We start from the raw sequence: 19,383 nt of genomic DNA, 5'->3' as shown, positions 1-19,383 counted from the left end.
CTGTTTCCCCATGGCCACGGCAGGCTGGAGAGGCATTTTCCCAGGCTCCCCAGATGAATGGTCACTAATAGCCGTGGGAGAGGGCTTTGCGAGTGCTGCACAGTGTACCACTGACTCCTCTTGGCAGGCCTATGAAGGGGGCTTAAGGCAGCCTGGCCGTGGCCATTGCGGGAAAAGCACAAGTGTTGCTGGATAGCTTTACTGTTGGAGAATGTGTTTACGAATGACCATCTCCCTCCCAGTGAAGAATGTGGAGGATGTCTAGGAACTACAAGGAAGATGGTTCCTTTTTGCCCCATTTGAGATTTAAAGCAGATTTAGCTTTGTTAGACTCCTTTGTCCATTTGAAGGCCTTTGACCCCAAACCAGAATGGTTTTTCTATCAGAACTGGTCATAATGCTTCAGTCAAAGTTGCATTACATGTTTATTTTGATGCTGTTCATGTTCAAGTGAGAATCAATTGATGCTAACCCTTTAGCCTTCTACTGGGACAGCTCACACAAGTGTGTCCAAAGTAATTTTGTAGTGACAGCCTCTATTAAACAACCTTGTTTCTTGTCCCTGCTGCCTCGGCTATTACTATTTTTGTGGGTGGATGTAATGTGGGGATGGATCTGTAAATAGAGAGGCATGCCTGTGGCAGAGTTACCTGCTCTGCTCTATGTTACTGGGCGTGAGGCAGGCTGGGATTAAGGCGAGAGGGAAACAGAGACCTGTGACAGGAACAAAGGAATTCCAAGGCCCAGGCTGGAAATGGATCCTGATCAGAGTAGCCGCTCCAGCCAGCCTGCCCCTCTACCCGCTTGCTCTCCCTCCCCTGGCCCCTGCTGGGCAACCCCCTTTCTCCTGGTGCTTTGTGGTGTTGCTGTGGCTCTTTAAATCCTTCCTGTAAGCTCCTGTCCTTACTCAGCAGCAACACATAGGACAGTCTGACTCCACTGCTAAACCTTCTCACCATTACTGCACTTATACACACACACTTGTTCTTTTTCATTTTTGTGTCCTTACGATTCCTCTCCTCTCCTCTCCTCTCCTCTCCTCTCCTCTCCTCTCCTCTCCTCTCCGGTGCTTGCTGCTTTTTCCTCTCCTCATGTCATGTCTTCATGTTTTCTCACTTTCTCCCCTTCTCCTTCTCCACAGGGTCAGCTGCAGTCTCTTAGGACACAACCGCAATCCCCGCCATAGCTGTCACACCACACTCTTTTCCCATATAATTAGGGCCTGAGCCTGAGCTTGAGCACGGATCACATTCATGTGACTGTTCCCTTTTACCACAATCTGGTCTGGGAGACGGCACACACTCTCTTGAACTCATGCTAAGTGTTCAGCCTGACCAGAGTGCCTTGTTTCAGGAATTACTGAAACATTTGAGAGGGCCCTGTCGTTCTTCTGCTCTTTTCTTCACTTTGGAAATTAGGGGCTTGTTTTTGTTAAAATTCCATATAAATGAAGGGGTAAAGCACTGGTATGGCAACTGTGTGGCAGCTGATTCTGTACTGAATTACTTGGGCATATGTCACAGGGTACAGGGTATTGTGCTAAACGGCAATAAGAAAGAAGATTCCCACCAAATTCCCATCATTGCTCAACAATTCACTTAGCGTTTGTGGGAGACATTCTTTTACTTTAATTTTATTCCAGAATGTGTTTCGATTTAAGGTGATTGAAAAGCTTGCTTGTATTATCACCCCTTTGCAACCACTGCCATTTGACATAATTATAGCAGATTATTGGTTTGTTCGGTTTGTTTAAACCTGAGCCATGTCCGTTTGTGGATGCTGCACTGGTCTTTTTTACCAACTCCACTTCGTCTTTGCTCTGTGCAGCACTTTCATTTCCAAACAAAGCAGCAAGGGCTCTGCCATTTTCCAAAAGCATTTTCACTGCTGCAGACTGCAAAGCTAATCTTCTTCTTTCCTGCGGGCTAGGCATGGTTTAGTGCCTTGCTGCTGGGAGACTGATCTAGTTATGTCACTGAACAATGGGACAGTCAAAATCCTACCTGGCTCAGTGGTGCACTTTCCATACTTTTAATAACATCCACTCCTAGCGTCATGCGTTGCTGTGATGCTTTTCATGTTGACAGCTGTCATTGTAATGTGCTGTGCCAAGTTGATAATAGACACTGATGCTTTCCAGGCATAGTTTTCACATAACTTGCGCAAAATTACAGAACTTCAGTCAGTAGAATGCTTTTTTTAGTTATGACCTTGCACTTCTGTTATTATTAGACCCTTGTGGTAAAGCATAGGTACAATCTGCAGGTGTGCAATGTTTCTTCTGTTTGAATTTCTAAATACAGGCTATCAGATACACAGGACCAGGCAAGCAGGGAAAGCTTCCAGTGAGACCTTGGTCTAGGTTTTAAAGTGCCAGCATGGTGCATAACTCGAGTTCCCAAAGTACTTTGTGCAACACTAAACCAAAGGAGAGAGAGCAGATTGTATCCTTCTCATTCTGAACGCTCTTTAAATTAAACAGTGGTTGCACTTGAGGAGATTTGTGGCCTTTTGGGCTAATTAGGATATAATGATGATTGAATGTGACATTTTGTATTGTGACTGCATTTCTCTAATCAGATTATGTGTCTGAAAAATACATTTCTTTTCCCTTGATAATCGTTCTGCGCTCCAAAATGCTCCCCACCACTTTAGTCACATGCTGCATTATGGGTTGGCCTGAGCTACCATGCTGCGGCGTATTTTGTAACTGCGATGAAGGGGTCACCCAAATGTTAAATTGAACACTCATGTGCAAATATTGTTTCAGGTGGACCTTGTGCAGGATGATAAGGCACAGTGCTCTGCAACGGCCGTAGTTACAGTTGCACACAGAGAGTGATGTCCTTCCAGGAAAGCCCCCACTTACATATGGGTAACTTCCTCAGGCTCTCTCATCCTTCACCACTCCACCCCGCTCTCTCGCTCTAAGCCCCAACTCCTCCCACACTTGAGGACAGAGGGAGGGGGTTCACATCAAAGCGGAGATGTCAAAAGAGCAGGATTCTCAGGCACTGATGTCTGACTGTCCTGCTGATTCAACTCCTGTTCATAAAGGGGTTGCGTGGGAATTATATCTCTCCTGACATCCAGTCACTACTTTTACATGCACACCAGCAACATGGGTAACGAGTGAAATCAAGTTATGGGAGAAAATTGGGACAATGCCTTTACATGCACTGTGATAATCTGATTTTTATTTACCCTGCCTTTGCACGCAGCTGGTGGTTAATCAGATTTCTCGGGTTTTCATGTTTTTGGAGCAATGCAGGCAGAATTTAAACGTATTAATGATATGCAAAGCTGCCTCCTGCTTTTGACTTTTTGTAGAAACATTTGGACTTACTGACTGAGACGCCGCTCTTTGTTTTTTTATTCTTAAATAATCTTTCCTTCCAACCTTAGCCGTAATGAAACCTTATCTCCAAGTCAAAATCTTCGCCTGGCACACCTGTTCTTGTAAACCCCAGTTAAACATGTGCACAGGCAAGAAATTGGTTTCCGTAAGTTGACATTTGGCTGTGAATCAGCCAATCTACTAGTAGTAGTTGCTCGCCTGATTATGAAAACCTGGTTTTCTTGTTCTTTCTCACAGTAATTGAATCAGGGTGTGTGATCAGGTAACTCAGGGCCCTGTAAATGCACCGAGATAAGCAAACTCCAAAGTTTTCTGCATTAAAGTCCGTTACTGTCGAGCTAATTCATTGGCCAGGAGCCTCTTGGAAAGTTGTCCATATCAGAGCAGAAATTCTTATGGATTCCTGCATGAGTCACAACAACGTGTGCTGCCAGGAATGCAGATGGTGAGAAGAAGTAGGTTATGTTTTCTGTAGCTGTTTTAATGATCTCCTCAGGATATGACTGAAGTTAATGAAGTCTGTTCCACAGGGGCTTACCTTTGACCCTGGTCTGAATGCCTCTCACCCCTGTCTGTTCCCTTTTACAGACCCAGTCACTCTGGATGTCTTTTGGTTTGTTGACTTTTCTTTCCTCTCATTGTTTTCCCAGGAAGTGGTGAAAGCTGTACTGTGTGTGTGTGTGTGTGTGTGTGTGTGTGTGTGTTTAAGTACAGTATTCTAGCCTTGGTACCAGGCCTGTTTAGTCTTTTTTCTGCAGTTGTTATGTGGTATATTACAAGTTGGCAGAAGTATCTCTAAACAAGTGGTTACAATATTATCTACCACATTTCTGAAAACATGGCATGCCGGCTTGTTTACTGTTTGATTTAACCTGTCATAATATTGTTGTGCATCGAATTTCAAAACAATTAAGCAAGGCCATCTTCTTTTTAAGGAAGTACAAATGAAACCCTTTAAAGTTCCTACTCCACAGATTTGGGTATTGCACCACTGTGGGCCACAGTTGCCGCAAAGAAGGGGCCACTCATTCCCCAGAGGAGGCACCAGCAAACTGTTTGTGAGAGGGAAACATGAATGTAAGCTTAGCACGAGAGAACCTGGGCAGAGGGCCAAGAGCAACTTCGCGCTGCGCAGGACGTTATAAAGTTGGAGCAACAGCTGATGTCTCGGGCCGCGGCGTTGCACTGGTTCCCAATGTCTGTGTCCAGACATCCCTGTCAAAGTTGTCCTGGGAATTGGCAAGCTCAACCCACCAAGGAAAAGCAGTGAGAACAGTTGTAGGGCTCGACATGAGGCTAAAGAGTAATGGACTAAATCAAAGCCTCTAAAAGCATGAATGTGCAATGAAAGATGCTTGCTTCCTGGTCCCTTCTAGACCCATAATGGACAGAGAAAACAAAACAGAGATACAGATCTGCATTCCTCTCTGGGTAGATATCCCGAATGGGTGATAGATGACTACTGCTCAGCTATTTAAGGAATAACTAAATGCCAAAATCTTTCCCCATAAAGGAATGCTGTTATTAACTACAAACATGCTCAACATACCCTTACAGTGTCCTAGTGCAACTTCCCCTTGGGATTAATTGTAGTCTATTTACAGATTGTTAGCTTATGCATTATTATTACTGCATACTTTATGTAGCCCTAAAGGGACAGACTCTCAAGGACGGCAGCTCATTGAGGGACACATACCAATAATGTGAACTCATAAAATAACATTGGTGTGTCTCTGGGTCCCACAAGTAAACCAGTGTGACATTTTTTATGATTTTAGCTCTACTCTTACACTATAGCCATGCAACAGAGAAAGACGGGGGTGCACAAGTATTACATTAGAAATGGTTTATGGAAAAGGCAAAGCCTGCCTTTTCCATAAAAGATATGTTTTTATTTTTGCTCGACATGGCTTTGGCTTTCGATTGGGAAAAAAAATGCGCTTAATAGAAGCGTCAGAAGTTTTCTTCAGCTTATAGAAAATAAGTATTTTTCGTGTCTGTAGTGTCGTTCGTTGTAGTAACTGTGTACATTGTCTCTGGATAACAAGAAACATGGTCAGTGTTAGCTGACATTAAAGAGCGGTTGAGTGCTCTCCCTATTTTTCATTTCATTCATTTTCTTGTAACGGCCAAGGGGACTGGTTTGATTTCTATTTATTGTTCTTCCTCTCGTGTAACAAAACCTATTCCACAAGCTTCTGACAAGACTATGCAGCCATAGTTTATTTGCCCCAAACAAGCTGATGTAAACACGCAAACATTTTGGGGCTACCGGCTATGAGGTTAAAGTACAAACATGCTTTATATGAGTGTTTACATCCGACTTAAATAAGTGCACACCACTTTTAAACATAGTGTCCCACATGTTTATGCGTCCATGCAAATTTTATAATTTGTTTTCCATGCCAAGTCCAGCTGGAATACACTGTTCTTATACTTACCAAACATGCCATTTTCTTGTATTTACCAGTGACATGTTTGTGAGTGGTTATACCAGTCACCCCAATCCAGTATGTGCCAAACTTGCTACAGATCAAAAAAACACTCAATGGCTGCATTTTAGGCCTGGAAGAATACCACCAGAGAAATTACCAGGCTGATTTCACTGGCTAATACCCTTCAGGCTGCCATTCAGGCTTCATTACATGCAATGGATTTTCTACAATCAACACATCTGACTGACATGGTGCCTTTAAGTGAGAAGGTTTTGCCATTGTAAGCTGGTGGGGCTCGTTGTTGTGTTCAGCAAGATAAATAGAGGATAAATAGAAACTGTCTACATCTGCAATTTCAATTTCTACAAAATCCCTTTTTTCTGTAATTATCCACCAAACTGTATTGCATAACTTTCTTGCTGCAAGGCAGAGGATTTTATTCCCAGACTGCGAAAATGCTTTCAGTTGTTCTCCCACGTGTTAGTGAGTCCCTGAATAAATGGCTAGTGTAAGAAACAATTTACAAGAAGGACAATGACAGTCTTAAGAAAAGCTAGGAAGAGTAAAGTAAACTCTTAACCTCACCTCTAATAGGATGTAGGTTGTGTGTTTTTGAAGACAAATAATGTGACGTCATCTGTAATATGTAAATGATAACTGACTTTTTATGACACATCATGTGAGCAGACAACCATAGTCTCCAAGAAGTCTCGTTTTAACAGAGCCGATAAGCTGGTTGGTTTTGTTCGGTCTTGAAGAGATTATAATTTATGTCCACAAATCAAACAAACTGTCAGACATTGTCTAATGTTAATTTTGCTGTTGGCTTAATATTGAGAATCAAAAGCATTCGCAAAGGTACACTGCTGATTTTTATAGCCTCAATAAGAATTTGACTCTATTAGCTTTGGAAAATATTGGGTATGATTGCTTAGTATCATGGTTACAGACATTTCAAAATCCTTTGAGAGATCGGGATATATATTTATATTGTCAAACTTATTTGATTCATGTTTCATTAATTCACTTGTTCCCTTACTCATCTGTGTTAGTCTTGTGTTGCTCTTGTGAATTTGGTTCTTGAAAGTAGGTAATTCTGCCACACGCCAGAAGAAAAAGAAAGCAGAGGCGGTGCCATTAATCACTGGCCGGTCGTTGTAAGCATATACCTGTGGCAGTTTTACGGCAAACTGTCTCTGTAATTGCATGTCATTGTCCAAAGACGGCTTCTTCTTGGAGACGATAATTAAACGCTTGGAGTTGTCCTGAGATTACATCAGTGCAGAGAAATGCTCACAAAGGCACCCTCACTAATGCGTGTGGCCTAGTCTTTGTGGTGTATGTTCCAGTTGTAGGTAAGCTTTTAGAAGAGACTTTTATTTATTGAATGACGCTTGAGGTACAACTAGCAATTTACCATTAAAGGAACAGCATCCAATTATTTCCACCCCCACCCTCCTCCCATGTATGGTTCTCTCTTTACATTTAGCTTGAATATATACAAATGCATACACAAATAAACTAGACTTGTCCAAGTTTTTTTCAGTTTTGCTTTTTGAGTGACTGTTGACGGTCCTAAATATACCCATTACGCAAAATGTCAGCTTTTCAGAAATAAGACGCCCTGGTTTTTAGCTGGAAGACATATCGAGGTGCATATTTGGCATCCTCTGTGACTTCCGAAAGAGCCTTGAGCGCAAGAGGTCAGGAGTTTCTGAGGAGCTAAGAAAAACATATAATCCTTTAATTGAAATGAGTTATTGAGTTAAAATACTAAAATACCCGCAGCTGACAGGTAATGAGGTTTTCACACGGCAACTGCAGCATGCGAGAGGATGCTAAATAAGAAATAATAGAAAGGACGAGAGGAGATGGTCCGAAAACGTTGGCAGGCTCTGTCAGCCTCCCAGCACTTTGTGTCTGTTTGCAAAGAACAACTGGTTTGCGTGTTAGCCAGACCCTTGCTTTTAGTCAACAAATTCCTGCCAGATTAGGCAACAGGCCGCTGCTTCTGCCCAGCACATCTTACATACCATGACAAACATTCCTTGACAAATAGAGCAGGGACATGGTTTCACTGCTTGTGCCAAACTGGGATGGCAGTTAAATTAAAATAGAAAAAAAAAAAAATTGTTTCACAGTCAATAAATAATATCGCTTTGAAATGCATGCACTGTACCTATGCATATAGAGCCATATATGGGAAATGGTTACTGCATTAATAATGTTAAGCTGCTATATCCCGATGAGTTTTAATCCCTGGTCCTATAATCACTTGAAGTATATCCTAGACCCCCTTCTTCCACAGATGGACGACTCATCGTATTGGATAGAATATATTTTCATAGTGTGTCCACTGATTAACCACATTTTCTCCCTGTCTGAATAAAATTTCCGTGACCAAGAAAGCAGCTGGGCTTGGTGGTAAATTGGATATACAGCACAGTATGTCATCAGTGTATCAAGGAAAGACAGCAGTGCAAACACGCACCATCTAGAGTTCCACCAAATATTACCCACTGGTGTCAGTAATGGCAGTTTTAATGTTTTGTTTTGTTTTATAGGGGAAAACTTCAACCTGGTCGCCAATTTTCTGAAGCGGCACTCCAGTCTCAGATGTGTTGTCAAGCAGGGTACGTGACCTACATGTTTTCAATAAACCAGTCCCAGTTAAAGGGATCAGAAATAGACCCCTCAGTGGTTCATGCTCAGCCAAATTTCCCACAGAAAGAGCATGTCATCTGTGGCCTGCATGTTGATTTTTCCCCCCCTCACTTGTTTTTATGTCCTGTCCCTACCTGCTCAGGGTGTTGTTGAGAACAGGCAGCCATTAAGTGGCTCCCTTGAGAGGCTACTGAGAGTGGGAGAGAGAGAAAGATTACAGGGCCGTATGTGGAGGCCAGTGAGAATCTATCTCCATGGCTCATCTAGTGCTTGTGACCCTTGGCCACCTTTTCATGGGACCAACATGGTTCTCTTCCTGTCAGTAAAGTTAATATCTTCTCCCTGGGGGCTAGCGCCTGGACGTTAAGGCAGCAGTGACCTGCTGCAGATTGAGATGACAGTTTGTCTCTGCAGGTCCACCGCACATCAAATTAGACCTAGTCTCCCGAGGTCAGAGGTTGTTAAATTCGGTGCACAGAGTTAGCTGTACATATGTGGTAAGATCATGTAAAATTAGCTATAAAATGCATGATTAAAGAGCCTTTATTATGATTGGGTGATTGCTACTAACTGATTACTGTAATTACTCAGTCAGAATGCTTTGATATTTTCAGATTTATGTTGAAAGTTAATAAAAAACAGACTGTTTTTAATCAGTGGGGCAAAAACCGAAATTGTATTACAGGGTTTTTATTATGTGAATAACCATAAGGTCACTGTAAGGAAATGTTCTCTTGTTTTCTTCTGTCTGGCGGGTAAATGTGCTTCGCAAATTCCACAACAGACGCACCAGTTTAATTATGAGTTAAATGAAGTGATGTGGCTAAGAGTTTATCCTCGGCAAGGCATTTATTTCCCTATGCATTGCAATATTCAGAAGGTGGCATGTTAAATTAAATCACAAATTGATGTAGTACTTATATACATGCCCAGTGCTCTTTTTCATTTGTTAAGATAGATAGATAGATAGATAGATAGATAGTGGGATAAATGTTTGTTCTTTATTTATCCCGTGGCTTTGCAACAGGCTGCAGGTTAGGCTTTTCCCAGCTTTTCCCAGCTTGACTGCAAGGTGATATGTTGAGGTCAGTTCATCTGGCGCGCTTACAGACTGTTAAACGTATTTTAACGATATAATCCATGTTACAATATTGTTGTTGTACTGAAAATAATCTTTCCTTTTGAAGTCAATGAAACCGTCATATTGCTCCCAAAGCCATTGTTAATGTAAAATTTTCTAATATTTCATGCTGTTTACGCAGCTCATAAAGTCGAGCAATTACGTCTAAACTGCAATTTTCTCCCTGGTCTGAGGAATTGTAAATACTTGGTGTTTGTAGACGTAAATTTCAAACATCCACCACAATTCCCTCTGTCTGACTTGGGCTAATAATTAGAGGTGAGGCCACGGTATTAACCAGCAGGGTCTGTGTTGTTGCTTTCAGATTTGCGTGTGTTTCCCGAACGATATGTTGTGTGTGTGAGCTGTCCAGAAGATGCCTCAGCGCACCATAGAAACCCGAGCCTGGCCGCGGTGAGTGCTGTTTATACTCCTCTATTTCCTCTTCCAGTCGCCTGGCAAAAAGTCCTGCATGGGTCTGTGTGTTATTATAGGGATGTGTTGCCAAATTGTGCTCTCACTTATATATGCTGATCCTCTTTACAAGGGGGTGGGCTCTGAACCTACTGGGGCTTTTTAGAGAAATAGAGAGAGGATAGCAAGAGGTTGGGTGCTGTGAAGCTGCAGTCGCCTTTTCTTTAACGACCTCCTGTTCTCCTGCACAGTTTTATTCAAACTCAAAAATATATTGTACATTTTTGTACATTTTAGAACATCTTAGATAGTAGATATTGGGGATTGGATGGCACTTGTTTTCTACTTTTATCCAAGCTCACTGTGTGGAGTCCGTGTTGATATTGTTAGAACTTTTTTATTTTATATAAAATTACAACTTTGTCTGTCCAGTACATATGCTCCATTAAAAAGCACATTGATCATTGTTCAAGAGAAGTGCAACAACATGCTTCGTCCTTCTGTTTAATGTAAACTGTTTTGGGTTTTTAAGGGGGAACTCTGTCAGCTTGATTGTCTCCAATCAAATGCAAAGTGCCTTGATTCAGTATTTTCCTCTCGTCAGCGTCTTGCCCATGTCATGAGGCCGACTACTGCAGTTTTGTTCACTTGCATTATAATCAACTATCCTTTGGTCAGTGTTCATTTGATCCCAAACTCCCCAGAGCATTCTGGGAAACGTCGGTGGAGCCTCTCACCTTGGCACTCACATCAAGGACAGACATTTCTCCCATCACATCCCATGATCAGTGGCCTGCTGTTTTTCTATGGGGATTTTGCTATTGTTTCCCTTTGAAACCTCTCTGCACTCTCCACAGTTTGGCTTCCAATGAAAGCAGGGATTGTAATATTTTTAGTGGAGCAACACAGTCGTCAGTGAAAAGTTCAGATTGTGTAACCAATTTTCCAGTTCAAGGAGGCATTGCTGTCGATTGCGTTCCTCTCCTCAGGATGTGGTTCTCTGGGCTCATACAGTACAAGCAGAGGGAATTGGAGGGTGGGAGTCTTGTGGTGGAGCTCTCACTAGCTCAACCTCGAGACTGGTTTGTAAGGGGAAAGATACGAGACAGAAAGGCTGAAGTTTCTCACATGACTGAAACGATCATTTGTTTACATCCCTCACTCTGTTCTTATTTGTCAGAAAGGGAGTTTTTTCACTCTAAAAGTTGCCAGAGAAGTCAAAAATCTTAATGAAAAAAGTTAGCGCCATGAGTCACAACTGAGGTAAGGTATAATAATGTTCCTGTCTAAAAGTAATGGAGTCTTCGGAGTTTCATGTCAGAGTTAATCTCGTGTTTAAGAAGGGGTCTTTCATCCCACAGCTTTTGACAGCACAAGCTCGCTCGTCCCAAAAAATGCCACATTTCCCTGTGTTCAGGGTGGTTTCGGGTTTGTTGTTAGGATTCTGTTTGTGTGAGTTGTCGAACAAAAATCTTTAACCGCAGTGGAAATGTAGACTCATCAAATGTGCAGTTTTCATAAGGTCAGGGGGTTAGTTTGGAGGGAATTAAGGTGACATCATGGTTTGGCCTTTCGTCCTGTGAAAGCCAACTTCTCACTCCCACACTTGAGTATACTGGACGTGAGTTGTATGGTGAGCAGTGTACTCTTATTAGTCATATTTCCAACTGAGGTTAAGTTAGAAGGGAAGAAAGCCGGTTTTAGTCATTTCCAACAGCGCAGAAGCAGCTATGATACCTTTTATTATTGAAATCAGTTCTGAAACCTGTTCTGTTCTGTTCGGTTCAATTGTAATACAACGCAACCGCAACTTTTCTGTTTTGTTTCACAACACCTTCGATCAGGTAGATGCAAATTACCGTAAATTAAAGTTTTAAGGTAGGGTGTGACTGAAACTAACCAGCTGGCACAGCATGACATCCACTCTTCTCAGAAAGCAAAACTGTTGAAAGCTGTTCCATTGAAAACATGCAACCTTAACAAAATAACATTGTGAACACTGATAAAAGATAGTGCAAGACACGTCAGACTCCTATTTACTCTCTCACCTTAACCAAGCGGGCCAGTAGCTGCAGAGGTTAACCCCAATTCAAGTGTTTTAAACTAAAAAGAGGAGTTTCCAATAATTGTTTTGATTTGAGCCTACTTATTCCTGTGGAGGCATGACTGTCATGTCTGGAGTTGTTGGGTGAAATCAGCAATGACGTACGTATGAGCCTAATTTCCTCTACTCCTCTAAGAGCCAACTGTTTTGCAAAGGTACAGTAGAGCCTGCTTTTGTTTGCACGAGACAGTGGGAAGCACACAAAATGCATTGTCCAGTTCTGTTTTCTTCTTGACATTTATTCCCTCCAATGAATAGATGCTTTTATTGCAAGTCAGCACTAAGAATAAGGAGGGCAGCATGGGAAGGAAAGGCTAGTGTTTAGGACTGTGGCCGTTGTTTTCTAGTCAGGCACAGAGTGGGCAGCTGAGGTGAGTGGCGTGCTGGGCTGCAGAAGTTTGGATCAAAGGCAGTGCAGATGTGTTTCCAGCCCCCCCTTCTCTCTTCTGAGCTCTGGACGAGCCTGTGTGTTTACTCATGACCTCAGCACGCCTCTGTTCTTCACAGCTCTCAACAGCGAGCAGCAGTCCTTTCCCAAGCGTCCAGTGTCCAGTTCTGTCCTCCTCTTATTCTGGGCCAAATGCATGGCTATGGTTTCTTACAGTACTACGATTCCGTCCCATCTCAAGCTGCTTTCACTGAGTTGCAATGAGAGTTAACAGCTTGTCTTAATCCTTTCACATGGGTGGATCCAAAAAGCCTTTGTCACTGTTTGGGCATAAGAACTGTCTTCTATTTTAGAAAAGTATGTGCCCATGCATGTTTTGTTGACTTTGTCGCAGAGAAGATGTGGTAAGCTTAGACAAACAGGGCATGCTTCATCTGTGGGAGTAGGGTGGGTGGAGGATGAGGGGCGGAATTTGTGGACTACATTCACGAACATCTCTGCAGGAGGTATTTCTGCCCTGACAGTTTAAATGCTGTTGTTGTTTCTTGGTCCCAGTTCAAGGATTTTGTATATTTAGCAATGCCATCATAGAGCTGTTCAAAGGCTTCTGAGAGGAAAAAAGAGTTCTGCTTTTATAACTTCTATGGTTTGAGGGATTCAAGCATTTCAAGGCATGACGGATGAGTTAATACTTGGTTTTATAGGATGGCAGCTCACTGGTTTGGTGTGTGCCAGGTGATATACGGAAACATTAGAGTAATGCAAGAATAAACAATTCGGCTTCCTCTGGAAAATCAGAGTTGATGGTTGATTGGAGCTTCCTGTACTGAAAGATTTTTCTGATTTGTCATCGGGGATTTTTTTCCTGGGTATTTTCATATTTCAAATTCCACTATCCAGTAAGTTTAGCTTAAACAACTGAAAAGGCAACCTGTTATTTATCGTACAGAATGAATGTGCACGGTCATAAGAGAAGATTAGTTGAGGCAAAACTCTAACATATATCAGAAAGCAAAACTGTTTGCTTGGTGTAATCATTAAGCATTGTTTTAATACACCAAGAGGGGTAATCGCACCCTGCTCAGTTCCCAGCAGTGGAGCATTTTAGACCACTCAGAGACTCTCTGGCCTTATCAGTGCAGCTGTACTAAAAGATAACCAGCATAATCTGCCTATCTGTGTTCCGACCTTATCTAAGATGGCCAAGGAGAAACTGTTCATTCCATGTATTTTATGGAGCCCGTTGTTGGTTATCTTTTTGAAGTCGTTTCCAGGAGTCATTCAGAGTCGGGGCGAGCTATGTGAATCTGCATTGGTATCCTTTTAAAGCAAGTGATTCATTCCCTCTGCTCTCCTTGCCCTTTTGCCAGGTTTATCTCTATAATCTGACATCCAGATGTGCTGCCTTGTTGCAACTCCTGCGGTGGAGCCGTGTTGTTTTGGAGGCTCCAGGGCCGGGGAGGGCACTGTCGGTCTGCTCTACGTGTTGGATCACGAGGAGCGTTTCGCAGCTTTGTGTGGGGGCGAGCAGACTGGCTGACGGTTGGGGGGGTTGAATGCTTTTTTGCTTTGGGAGAGGTGGTAGCGGCGGTGGTGGCGGCGGCGGCGGTGGTGGTGGGTAGACGTTCCTTTTTTACCACATCCCTCCCTCCCTCCTTTTTTTGTGAGATTCTCTCCAGCTTTTTTGTTTTGCATCATTTCATACACGATTAGACCACCTCAGTCTCCGCACAATAGTGTTTTATACACACAGCCTTGTGATGATTATTATGTTGCTCGTGTTTCATCTCACTCTCTCTTTCACTCTCCCTCTCTATCTTTAATCCCTCTTCTTTCTGCTTTAGTTGCTATATACAGAATATCCAGCCGCTGAGCCCCTGGTGATAATAATTCAGGCACCATCTCTCTCTGTCTGTCTTTTCATCTATTTTTCTTTTACTTGCTATGTATATCCAACCTCTTCCTCTCTTCATGATCCTTCCTCTCTGTGACTCTTTTCTTTCACTGTCTTGCTCTTTTGAAGTTGTGCCGACAGGAACAGAAAGGCACTAAACTTTCCCAGAGAACCTCCCTTTGGCTTCTTGTTGATTTTTCTTTCAAGTTCATTTTCAAACAGCATTTATTCATATTAAACAGATGAGAATACATATCAAGGCATTACAATGCAAATGATAGCACCCACATTTTTCTCAGTATTGTTGTTGTTGGGGTGGGCGCGCGAGCGTGTAGGCAAATGCAAGTTTGTGTGTGTGTGTGTGTGTCACTGTCCCAAAATCCGAGTCTAAGGCCAGCTGTAGTTCTGGACATGAGAGAGCGTAAAGACCGAGCCTCTGCCCACACTGTAGCATGACTCCATCCCTGCACAAAGAGCAGCCTGTGGAGAACTTCCTGTGTGAGGATTCTTGCGTTTGTGGGCATGCTGGACAGACTGTTGAGGTCAGGCAGTGTGACTCTGGGGGGTTGCTTCTGCTTTTGTTGTGCTCCCCTCTAAACCCTCTCCGTCTCTTATTCATTCTGTAGTATCTTGTCGCTTGTTTCTTGTCAACTCCGCCTACTTCGCTGTTGCCCATCCTCCTTATTCACTTCCCTTCCCTCTGTCTGGCCTCTTTATTCCATCTACCCCACCACCACAGAGTGCACTTGCTAGGTTTCAACACCCAAGGCAAAGCCGCAATGCCCCAGTTTGCCCTTACAGCTTGGGACAATCAGTCTTTTCCCCTTGTCTGATGATCATATGTTGTCACTGGTTTCATGACACGTGGGAGAGAACCTTAATGATTTTTTTTTTTTTCAGTATTCAGAACAACTAGTGGATGCCAGAGCTTACCACATTGGCTTTCCTCTCCTTAAAGTGCACATTGATCATTTTACCAACCAGTTTATGGAATTGTAATGATCTGGAAATGGCAGCTATTAAACTGAGATGCCACAACCTTGAATCTTCCAAGATTTAACCACTATCTGGTTCTATTTCCTTCTTCAACAGTCAGTTTTTAGTCGTGCCAGAGGCAGTGGTCTGCGGATAGTAATGTCAGCTAGTCCGCCGTAGTTAAATAACTTCAGTACTGTCGGGCAGTGTCGTGATATTTGGCTCAGACACAGACCCAAAGACTTTGTTCTCATCAGGTCAATTAGTTTCATTTATCAGTGAAATATCTCAAATATGTACTTGATGTATTGACTCAAACATTAGTCATCGTAGTCTGATGATACCACGAATTATTGCTGGGATTTGTGTTTGTGTGTGAACAATCTCGACACCTACCGGACGGCCGTTAAACCTGGCACAGACATCCAAGCGCAAACTCTGGTGATTCTTTGTTCTCAAATAACACCACATAAGGGTGAAATTTAAAATGTCTCCAATTCTTTACTTTATTTCACAATGTCTCTGAGCTGATATGCTAATACTGATATGATAAAAAGCACAGCTGTACTATGGGCTTAGTATAGCCCCGAGTATGGCTGTCAACATTTTTCCAAAGGAACAAACAGACACCGACTCTTTTTCTAAGCCAGTCCCACTCTGACGTTATCCAACTTTTATTGATGCAATTATTTTATGATGAACTGACACAGGCTCTCAACCTGTAAGTTCCGCTCGATTTGCCACCGGCGTCTCTCGTTCCCTCATAAATACAGAGCCTGTTCTTGGTCAGCCAAGGTAAAGATGTGTGATTAACCTTCATTAACGGCCTGTTGAGGGCCTGCGTTGGTGAGATCCAATTTTCAGCTTGTTCCTTGTTCCGCCTCAGAGGCTCCTCATGGTATGGTGGATATGCTGAACGGACCTCAGGTGTACAGTTCCAGGTGGAGTAAAGGCTTTACGCAAATAAAGGCGCACGTGAAGCTCTACACACTCTTTGTTCAAAGAGAGTTTCATACATTGTGGTTATTGAAAGTGAAGGGAGAGGGATTTGTCGTGTTTTTTCAGCCTCTGGATTTGAACAACATTGCTGCTACTTCCACTGACTTGTTTATATTTTTTGATCTGTCTTCTGAGAAGCTTTTTTTTTTTTTTAACCCACCTCCTTTTTTTTTTGTTGCATTTTTCCATTCCCATGTCCCACTTGTAATTTCCTCTGCTTTGCTCATCTTATAAAGAGTCTTCTTTATTCACTGTTTTAGCTTGTCAGCATGGTCACCGTTTAGTAATTCTGCCTCTGGCTGCAAGCTTCACGCTAAGCCTCAGACAGTGGAGACTAGAACATTCATCATACTGAGATGAAGCAGTGATCATTTTCTGAAGCCTTTGAGGTGGCTGCTTTGGACAATTTTAAGTAGAGGACAAATTATTTGTGCCAGCTGGGCTGTCACTACGTGTTTCTGAAGGCATTGTAGCAAACATTCTTCTCGTACTGAACCATAGTTCAGATAGTGAGGTGATAACACTGAATCTATCTGCATTTATAACAGGTTTTAGCATTTTTACACGAGTAAAGTGAGTCTGGTTCAACGATGCCAGATGATGACGACGGCACCGCGGAGCCAAACTTTTCCGGGAGATGCCAGAAATAATATTTTTTTGTTTACACCAATTCTGTTTGTCTTCTCTAGAGTGAGCTGTGTGAACAAAGCAGATCGGAATATTTTTCCAGTGTGGGAGAAACCCAAGAGCTTTTAAACTGCTCCACGAAAACAAAGAAGACAGTGCTTCAAAAGATGTGAGTATGATCTAATGCAGAACTTTCCAATCCCAGCAGTTAGAGGACACTCAAATATCCGTTCATATCCTCCTATTCTTTTAAATGTCTCAGAGCCAAACAAGCTAGTGTCCAGCAAGAGCTCCATGGACCCACTACGGGTGAGCAGCAAATGGATCAGAGAGCCTGTCCTCCAGACGACATCAACCTAAACGGGGCCTCAGCAGGTTTTTGCCAACATGAAATCAGTGAGGACACCGACAAGAGGTGCAAGCCGAGTGATGCTGGGGAAGACCCTCACCCCCAGAGGGCCAAAAGGACTCGTCTTGGAAAGCCTCCAGCCACAATTCAAACTCACTCCACCGAGTGCACCACACAAACATCCAAGCATGACCTTCTTCCTCTGCCGCCCCTTCCTCCAGACGAAGCCAAGGCAGAGTCCAAGGCTTTCCCTGTCTCAGAGTGCAAGAAAACCACAGTGGAAGTAGAGCTGCTTACTCCAGGGAAACGGGCCCAGAGGCTCCCCCTCACAAGCAATAACACGGCACAGACAAACCAAAACAGGCTGGCCGCAAGTCTGAGGGGCCTATCTGTCAAGCCTGCATCCTCTGGCTCCTCTATTGGTTCCAGATCCACACTTGGAGAGGAGGGGGGTGAAAATGTGCCCAGAACCTCGAGATTACGACGACTGAAGAGGTCTTGAGGTGGTGAGGTGGTGGTGGGGTGGTTGGTGGGGGCGGACAGGCTACAGTAAAGATGCCTGACGCCACACAGATAGAGATGATATTCTGTCATGCTACATGTTTACCCCGTGTAGACCACGCCGTCTCCTCAGATGACCAGCTGACTTGCATTTGTGCATGTGTCACTTTTTACTGCATTATCTGTTTTTTTTTTTTTTTAAAACATGTGCTGCCCGCGCTGTGAACACACATGCAGATCAAATACTGCAAACGTTATGGCAATTGATACATGAGCCTTTGACTTAGGCTTTGTCAGATACTTGAAACAGAATTAGCCTCCACCCATAAGTAGTGGTGGTCAAGAGAGGCTCGCAAATGAAAGTCAAAAACCTTTAATTGGAGTTTAGATTTGGTTTTGTGTTAAAGATCGGGGATTTCAGACAGGCAGGAGCCATGCAGTACGTCATGGCTCTCAGTCTGAAATACTGGCTCCTATGTGTCTGAAAACTGTCCAGTTTCCCCGCTGAAGCTCTGGTGTGATTGATTGCTGTTTCCAGATTTATTTCATCACCCCATTCTCAAAAATGTATTTGTGTAGCTCGATCTCATTCATATACAATTTGCTCGGTGCTCGGTTGCTAAGCACCTGAAGAACTATTTTTAAATTTGAACATATTATTCAACTTTTAAAAACTGAACTTCAGCCAAATATGTGCTCAAACATTAGTGGTGTTTTTTTTTTTTTTTTTTTTTCTTGTAAAAGCAAGATGTTCACATCATTTAAGGTTAAAAAGAAGCTGCTGTCATCGTCCCAACACTCGGCAGGGCTGTTCGTATCACCCCACTGGCTCAGGCCCAAACTGAACATGGGGCAACAGTCATCATTTAAAATCAAGACGTTCCATTTCATGACATAATTCTGCCTGAATACATTACTTGTGAAATAAACTTGTTTTTCCCATGAGAAAAAAAAAAAAAAAACCTTCTCCGAGTGTTTGTGGAAATATGCAAATAGGCTGAGAATTCTTTGGAAAGGAGCCGGCACGAAATACATGTACAGTAAATCTGACTGCATTGTATTGTTTTCCTCTCACGCGGTCCAGACTGGCTTATGGCAGCTCTACAGGGAAGGTTTGTCATTATTAGTGGTTGTAACCCAAGTCACTACCGGAAACCAGTTCTGTTCAAGACCGAGACAATACGGAAGATTTGTGGACATGAACCTAATGTTTTTAAAATCCCGATATGTTTGAGGTGCTGCTAATCTCTCGCCTTGGTTTCAGTCCTGTCAAACTGATTCTGCAGAAGAGGTCGTCTTGAAATCAACTCTACAGCACGAGCTCCTCAGGCCTGCCAGTTTGTAAGGTTTAGAGGAAAGGTTGCTACTTAAAGCAGAGCAACAAGGGAAACGTTGTCCCAGAATCATGAGCGTCGGTATTTTTGTCTCCAGGATGGACTTCACACACGGATAGCGAGCTACAACGTAATTAGCTGTAAACATATTTGGATAGAGAACCTCGCTGGAGTCTATGATGTCTCTCCAGCTCCAGTTCCCACGCCAGCCCCATGAGAAA

At 43.0% G+C, this 19,383-nt stretch overlaps 1 protein-coding gene across 1 annotated transcript in view; it reads left to right on the top strand.

Moving 5' to 3' along the window:
• The window catches only part of slx4ip (SLX4 interacting protein), a 29,501-nt gene extending 10,534 nt beyond the window's left edge, over positions 1-18,967 (top strand). Inside the window, exons 4-7 of the mRNA XM_084562342.1 lie at positions 8,358-8,426; positions 9,903-9,991; positions 17,041-17,147; positions 17,241-18,967. Coding sequence (XP_084418468.1) covers positions 8,358-8,426; positions 9,903-9,991; positions 17,041-17,147; positions 17,241-17,829 — 854 coding nt within the window. The 3' untranslated portion in view covers positions 17,830-18,967. The remainder of the gene's footprint in view (positions 1-8,357; positions 8,427-9,902; positions 9,992-17,040; positions 17,148-17,240) is intronic.
• Positions 18,968-19,383: the final 416 nt, after the last annotated feature.

Source organism: Chelon labrosus, assembly GCF_963514085.1.
Source record: "Chelon labrosus genome assembly, chromosome: 15".
NCBI classification, from domain to species: domain Eukaryota; kingdom Metazoa; phylum Chordata; class Actinopteri; order Mugiliformes; family Mugilidae; genus Chelon; species Chelon labrosus.
This window is presented reverse-complemented; position numbering and strand designations above follow the sequence as displayed.